Source organism: Vigna unguiculata, chromosome 5 (assembly GCF_004118075.2).
Source record: "Vigna unguiculata cultivar IT97K-499-35 chromosome 5, ASM411807v1, whole genome shotgun sequence".
Taxonomy (NCBI): Eukaryota; Viridiplantae; Streptophyta; class Magnoliopsida; order Fabales; family Fabaceae; genus Vigna; species Vigna unguiculata.
In genome coordinates this window covers 24,246,023-24,254,291 of record NC_040283.1, presented here as the reverse complement: position 1 = coordinate 24,254,291, position 8,269 = coordinate 24,246,023, and the positions used below count along the sequence as shown (strand labels likewise).

General features: G+C 38.3%; 1 protein-coding gene across 1 annotated transcript; it reads left to right on the top strand.

The window, feature by feature from the left end:
* Nucleotides 1-2,838: 2,838 nt before the first annotated feature.
* Nucleotides 2,839-5,103, top strand: LOC114186077 (RING-H2 finger protein ATL46-like). Its single transcript, XM_028074091.1, has 2 exons — nt 2,839-4,634; nt 4,737-5,103. Exon 1 carries the CDS (start codon nt 3,462-3,464, stop codon nt 4,629-4,631), a length of 1,170 nt encoding a protein of 389 aa, XP_027929892.1. The 5' UTR covers nt 2,839-3,461; the 3' UTR covers nt 4,632-4,634; nt 4,737-5,103.
* The last annotated feature ends 3,166 nt before the right edge of the window (nt 5,104-8,269 follow it).

Here is an 8,269-nt window from a genome sequence, read left to right as displayed (position 1 = left end):
AAGATAAAAAGATACGATAAATTATAGCATCATTACATTTTTTTTTTCATATTCTCTAAAATGATGGTTCTACTTGGAAAAATAATCGTCATAAGTTATATTGATATATTACTATAATAACATAAGAATCTTTATATATATATATATATATATATATATATATATATATATATATATATATATATATATATATATATAAAATCACAACTGTAAGACCCTCTTATTTCAATCTCAATATTTAAGGACTGCCCTAAAATCTAATGAATATAAAGGCTGGCCTATAGGGTGTCTAAGGTTCTTAAGGCAGCCAAACCCCTTTCACTTCTGTCATTCTTGCAAAAACAGTACTCTCACACCGTCTTTTTCCCATAGAGGCTCTACTAGGGTTTAGTCCAATCTTGGTCAAGTAGCTCAACCTCATTTTCTTGCTCCATGTAAGTTATTCTTCAGCTCATACTTCTCATCTCTAGGCATATTTTCATATTTCCAGTTAGGGTTTCGTAGTAAGATCATTTTAAAATTTGTTCTGCTATCTTGTCTAGTTCACAAATTTGTTCCTTGAGTTGCCGTGCTCGGTTGTTGGGTGTCGAAGTCCCTACTAACTTCTACGTAAGGGAAGCTAGGATTTTGTGCTTTTAATGTGTATGACTTGATTTCAATTCTATTTAGTGCTCTTGGTGATTGATCGTATGCCATTTAAGATAACATGAATATGTATTGTGCATCATTCTGGGTGTATTTCTGTGTTGGCCTGCATGAACAGTGGAGGCGATCTCATAATCTCGTCCAAGCGAGTGGGTCTCGCCTAAGCGAGAGTATCAGAAAACCCTCCTTGGTGTTGCGCGAGCTGTCACTTAGGCGACAAGTTCCTATTTTGAGCGAGAGCCCGTCTTGCTCAGGCAAGGAGGTCTCGCCTAAGCAAGAGAGTGCAATAAAACCACTGTTCCACTTTTCGAGCTCTCGCCTAGGCAAAGGGGGCTCGTCTAAGCGAGGGAAACCTCTCGCCTGAGCAAGACCCTTCCGCTTGAGCGAGAACTGGGCGAGGATGTTGGTTTTGTTTCTTTTTCTATTTTTGGATGTTTGACATATGTTTGGATTGATTACTCTTTAAAAGCATGAATTGGGTGAATGTGCATGAGCAACATGGGTTATGGTCTATGATTGATAAGATTAACATGATCTTGGCATATGACATGTATAGGATGGTTGGTTACAAAAGTGACACGGAATTGGTATGATCATGAATGTTATATTGTTTGATGGAACATGTTGTTGGTATGATCATGAATGTTATATTGTTCGTGGTAGTGCCTCATTGGTTAGGGCGTAATTCCATGAATCTCTAGGTGAGATCTCATGGTGGTGCCTTAGTTGGTTAGGACGTAATTCCATGACCCCTGTTAGTGGGAGTTCATGGTGGTGCCTCATTTATATAATTTAGTATGGATTCAAGGTAAGGATTGCATCTTGACATTCTAAAGAGTCAGTTAGTCTCACATAGAGCGTACTGACTCAATGGTTAGAGTAGCAGGAGACCTGGAACACTTTAAGGGCTAACCTTGTGTGTGGGGGGGATGAAACACTAGAACAATTAGCTCGATAGAGTAGTAAAAGCCACCACAAGTGCAAGCATCCGCTGAATCTGACTAATTATATGTATCCGGATGAGTCGTGTCTCGAGTCTTAGTGTATTGTGTGCAGGTCATAACATGATTGATTGACATATGCATTTTGGATTATGAAAGTGTATGTAACTGTATGATGAACCATTTTCTACTCTAGCTTACCCTTTGCTTGTTTGATTGTTATGTGTGTTGTCTTTTCTCTTTTTGGATTATGAAAGTGTATGTAACTGTATGATGAACCATTTTCTACTCTAGCTTACCCTTTGCTTGTTTGATTGTTATGTGTGTGGTATTCTCTCTTTGTGATGATCATCAATTTATTGATGTGAGCAGATGCGAGAACCCCTCGTGGTCAACAGGGAAACAGTGATTTCGCTGCATAGTTTCTGGCTTGGATTCCAGCTTTCTTTTAGGGCCATGGCCCATGTATCTTGCTTTTGTATTTTATTTTGTATTCTGTCGACCCCTTACACTATTTTAGATATTGGCATCATGGTGTGTCCTATTTTCTACCTGGTTTCTTTTGGATAACTGTAAGGAGTAGTGTTCATACTCCAGACCTTTGCCTCTCATATTATCTGTGTGACATTTCTTTTTATTAGGGTTGTTAATTAAATAGGGTGTTATACAAAAGAACATAAACTTATTTTCTATTTTTATCTAGATCAATATATTTAATGATTTTATTTTACCTTTTAGAAAAAAATGCTTCACAATCTAAAATCAATTAAACTTTCTATTTAATTATACATCTTAACTATTTATTTTAAAAGTTTATATATATATATATATTGAGATTATTTTATTTCTTTATTATAATATATTCATTCTTATAAAAGGACACACGTCCCATTCCCATATTTAGTTAATAATTACTTAGATATTTACTTCTTCTAATATGTCCTTGACCTTCACATAATTTAGAAAGACCTTCTTTTCATGATATAATAATTTTTCTCAATTTAGCGTATGCTTTTAAAGTTTAATTAAAATTAAAAATATGAATGAAATTGACCGATACTTGCCGCTTATTTAAGATTTCATAATTCCCCGTGAAGTTAACCTGTCAACTCATTCTATAATACAAAATATTCAATAGTCGGCAACAAATGGTGTATACAATTCTGTAGCAACTGAAACCCACGCGCGATTTGTGGCGGTGGTATTGAAATTTGAGCATCTGTTTTTGTCATCATTTTACCTCGCACTTTGGAAACTATCGCCTCTTTCTCTCTTTGGTCACTTTGTTGTTCTAACCCACAAACATGACAAGGACGAGACAGAGTTTGAGCCAAGAGAAAAGTGTTTCACACTTCACTTTACTCTTCTCTCACCCCTCTTTGACTTGAGCAGCTTAAAAAAGGCTGCACCCTAGGGTTCATTCACCTACCTGAAAGCCTCAAGATAAATCACAGTTTCAATGCACTTTTCAAACAATGTGCCCCTCAGAAAATAGTTGGTGAGTTAAGTTACAGATATTGTGGTTATTATGTTTTTATTATGTTTTTGTTTACCCGTTGTTGTTGGTCCATCGCTGGTTTTACCTTTCGTTTAAAATGATTACCCAATATGAAAAATAAATAATATGTAGTTGGTACTTGGTTGTGCTAACTGCTCAATTCATCGTTGCTTCATTTTTCCACAACCATCTACCACTTCTCGGTGGTCATTTATTTATCTGAGTTGCAAGTGTTCCCTTTCTCTGTTATGCGTAGTTTGGAAATGTTACTAGGATTGTGTTGTGTGTGGATGAGTTTGAGTTTGAGTTTGGGTTAGGCAAGAGCATGCTTTATGGGTCCACGTTTATGACTTTTTTTGGGGTTTTAAAGAGAAAGCATGAATGGTAAGTGGTCCTTTGACCATACCCATTTGAAGATGGCTAGGATTCAGCATCAAATCCAACAAAAAGATGGTTACTTGAGCTATCCACCACCGGTTTTGCCTCCCCCTTCACCCCCAATTTGGGGTGCATTCCACAAAGAATCAATGTCTTCTTCTTCATCATCATCATCAACTCCCTCACCACCCTCACCTTCATCCTCTGGTGCTAGAATTAGTCCTGCTGTGCTTTTCATCATTGTGATTCTGGCTGTTCTATTTTTCATCTCTGGCCTGCTCCACCTGCTTGTTAGATTTCTCATGAAGAATTCTTCTTCCTCAGCATCTTCCCAATCCAATAGGAACCATGAAAATGCAACCTCTGATGCTCTTCAAAGGCAGCTGCAACAACTGTTCCATCTTCATGATTCTGGTCTGGACCAGGCTTTTATTGATGGACTTCCTGTTTTCCAATACAAGGAGATAAAGGGGTTGAAGGAGCCATTTGATTGTGCTGTTTGTCTCTGTGAGTTTTCTGAAAAGGATAAGCTCAGGTTGCTCCCTATGTGCAGCCATGCCTTTCATATCAGTTGTATAGACACCTGGCTTTTGTCCAATTCCTCATGCCCTCTTTGCAGGGGTACCCTCCTTACTCCTGGCTTTTCCCTTGAAAATCCAGTGTTTGATTTTGATGATTTGAGGGATGATAATGGCGAACATGAATTCACAACTAGGCAGAAAACGGTTGAAATTGAAGAAACTGTAGTAGAGAAGGGGGTTTTCCCTGTGAGACTTGGCAAATTCAGAAGACTTGATGTGGAGGCAGAGGTGGCTGCAGGAGGAGAGACTAGTAGCAATAATTTGGATGCCAGAAGATGTTACTCCATGGGATCTTATCAGTACGTGCTTGGGAAGTCAGACCTCAGAATAACCTTGAGCCATGACCGAGAAGGTCGACGTGATGCACAGTTATTGAAAGGAACAGAAAACTTAGAGAGACTTTCAGTTGAGGGGGATATTGAAGCAAAGAAGATTACAAGTGTGTGTAAAGGTGAGAGCTTTTCTGTTTCCAAAATCTGGCAGTGGTCACAGAAGGGAAAATTTTCCGTTTCTTCTGATACCCAGATGAATATGCCCTCTTCTCTTATCACGGATTTGCCTTGGATGAGAGAAACAAGAAGGACATGAAAGGTATCCATAGTATACCCCTTCTCCCACTTACTTGAATCCATTTATTAAAGCTTTAGCTTTTCCTTGACATTTCTTCAAATATTTGGTGTTCTGATCTTGAAGATGGGGTTATTGATGTACTACAATGCTGTGATATGAAGATGGAAGAAATTTATGATTCTATAAAAACAGATTTTAGGAATGAACTGATACAAGTTGTAACAATGACCCAACAACCATTGGAGACAGCCAAAATTTCAGGATATTCACAGATGGAAAAAAAGTTTATCTAGGGGGATAAAGTATTTGCCAAAACTATGTAGCACGTCACTGAACCATAGTTGTTTCGAGATTCATATGTTGATAAATATCAAACATTTGATATCTTAGGAGAAGCAAACGATTATGATATGCTATTCTTAAATTTGATTCCATTTTGTTGTGATCTTGTAAGTGACATTTGATGATATACGCATTTGCGTTACAAAAATCTCAAAAGCCTTAATATTGTAGCAGAAACTATTTGATAAAACCCAATTGACATGTTATTTTCACTCATTAAAATAGTTTTTTCGAGGGGTCTATTCCCAAAACCTTATGCAAGAAAGGTAAAAATTAAACTAAAGTTTACTTTTGTATCAGTTGAAATTAGTTCGCTTGATTTGTAATAAAGCTTTTACGTAATTTTTAAATTTCTAATTTTTTTAACTAGCGGCAATACCGTCTTTGTTTTTATTATTATCTTGTTTTATTAAGCTGTAATGTCCTATTTTAAAAAGATAAATCTATTTAAATTAAATATTAAAAGGTCATGAGACTTAAATATAAGGATTTTATAGTTATCTTAACATATTAGAAAGAAAACTAAGACATACTACGATACTAATAATAAAACAAAAAGTAAAAGTATGACAATTGACCAAACACCTAGGCAAGTGTGCTTACTGGCGGTACTTGAAGGAATGAGATCCAACCATAAGTCAGGCTACACAGCGGAATTTTCATCACCTCGATGAATACTAGGAGTTTTCACATATGTTCACATTAATAAATTGATGATCATCGCAAAAGGAGAAAATCACACACAGAACACACAAGTAAGCAGAAAGGGTAAGCTAGAGTGAAAAAAGTTTTATCATACAATTGCATATAATTTAAAAGTCCGATACATAAATCAATCGAAAATATAATGATCGACAAGCAAAACACTAAGACTCAAAGACATGATTATCTGGATACATATAATCAGTCGGATTCACTGGATGCTTGCACTTGTGGTGGCCTCTACTGCTTTGCAGAGCCCTTGCCAATGGGTTTCACCCTACCACTCACAAGGTCAGCCTTCAAACATCTAAGGCCATTATCCTGCCAAAGACTAGGGCCTCCTGCTACTCTCACCACTTAAGTCAATACGCTCTACGTGAGACTAACTGACTCTTTAGAGTTTCAAGATGCAAATCCTTACTTGAATCCTTACTATATTATATAATGAGGCACCACCACAAACCTTCGTGAAATTATGTCCTAACCATGAGGCACCACCACAAACCTTCGTTGAATTACGTCTTAACCATGAGTCACCACCATGAGCTCCCACTAACAGGGGTCATGAAATTACGTTCTGACCATGAAGCACCACCACGAAACCTTCGTTGAATTACGTCTTGACCATGAGGCACCACCATGAAACCTTCGTGGAATTACATCCTGACCATACCCAAAATCATGTCTCACAAATCAGGCACAAAGTTATCATGCATACCAATTCCATGCCAATATATAACCAACCATTTCATCATGTTTCATATGTGTAATCATACCAAGTCCATTAATTCCAAACCACACAAACATATCATGCATACATACTGACATGTTTCATACTTTAATTAGGGGAGATCTATTCAATCATACCATCAATCATCGAAAACAAGGAAGGAAATAGCATTAAAGCATGCACCAGCCTCGCTCATGGCCCTCGCTCAGGCGAAAGAGACCTTTCGCTCAAGCTACAGGCTCTCGCTTAGGCGAGACTGTCATCAGAAAGCATTGCAAGTTTCGCGAGCTCTCGCTTGGGCAAGCTCTCCTCGCTTGAGCGAGACTACTCCTCGCCCAAAAGAGAAACTCCCTCGCCTAAGCTACTTCTAAGGCGAAACACATCAGGTTCCCACGAGTTTAGGCGAGCCTCTCTCGCCTGAGCGAGATGACACCTCGCTCAAAACGAAAGCTCTCCGCCTGAGCGAGAGCTCGAGCAGGAACCTGGGCTAGCTTATGCTATTCTTGCCTAGGCGAGACAAGCTCGCTTAGGCGAGATTATCAGTTCTTGCCACTGTTTCACGCATAAAACCCAGATTCCAACCAGAAATGCATACCATGCATTTTTCACACCATCAGCAACACAAAACAAGTATTTAGAACACAAAACAATCCAACAACAGGAAAATAACATAAAAACGTGAAACCCTAGCTTCCTTTACCTGGAAAATGCTAGTCAAAAGACTCTGACACCTAAGCCAACGAACCCAACAACTCTAGGAGCAGACTCAAGAGCTGAGAATAGTGATACAGAATGAAAACGAGGTTACTACGGTGAACCCTAACAGGAACCACGAAAAGAAGCTGGAGAAGAAAGAGTATGAGCTGCAGAACAACTTACCTTGAGTAGAAAATGAGGTTGAGCTAACTTGAATAAGAATGAGCTCCAAACCCTAGTAGAGCACTATTTGAGAGAAAAGGAGAGGAGTAAGGTGGTTGTTTTTGGTAAAGAAAGTAGAATGAAAAGCCAAGAGGCTGAAAGGGAGCCTTTGGGGCACTCTAGGGACTGATCCTTAGGCCCAACAGATGGGGTTAGGCCCTAAAACATTAGGGCTGAAAAAGTGGGTCTTACACGAGTCAGAATAATAGTTATTCTAATTTTAGTTTTATATACTTATTTAAATAATTATATTATTTTTTATTTTAAAAATTAAAAGTATAATTGAAATTTGAGTGAAAATAATATAAGAGACACTATTAAAGTATACTATTATCAGGTTCCCACGAGTTTAGGCGAGCCTCTCTCGCCTGAGCGAGATGACACCTCGCTCAAAACGAAAGCTCTCCGCCTGAGCGAGAGCTCGAGCAGGAACCTGGGCTAGCTTATGCTATTCTTGCCTAGGCGAGACAAGCTCGCTTAGGCGAGATTATCAGTTCTTGCCACTGTTTCACGCATAAAACCCAGATTCCAACCAGAAATGCATACCATGCATTTTTCACACCATCAGCAACACAAAACAAGTATTTAGAACACAAAACAATCCAACAACAGGAAAATAACATAAAAACGTGAAACCCTAGCTTCCTTTACCTGGAAAATGTTAGTCAAAAGACTCTGACACCTAAGGCAACGAACCCAACAACTCTAGGAGCAGACTCAAGAGCTGAGAATAGTGATACAGAATGAAAACGAGGTTACTACGGTGAACCCTAACAGGAACCACGAAAAGAAGCTGGAGAAGAAAGAGTATGAGCTGCAGAACAACTTACCTTGAGTAGAAAATGAGGTTGAGCTAACTTGAATAAGAATGAGCTCCAAACCCTAGTAGAGCACTATTTGAGAGAAAAGGAGAGGAGTAAGGTGGTTTTTTTTGTAAAGAAAGTAGAATGAAAAGCCAAGAGGC

Excerpts from the sequence above, each read along its gene's own strand:
- LOC114186077 (XM_028074091.1), top strand. The coding sequence starts at position 3,462 with ATGAATGGTAAGTGGTCCTTTGACCATACCCATTTGAAGATGGCTAGG.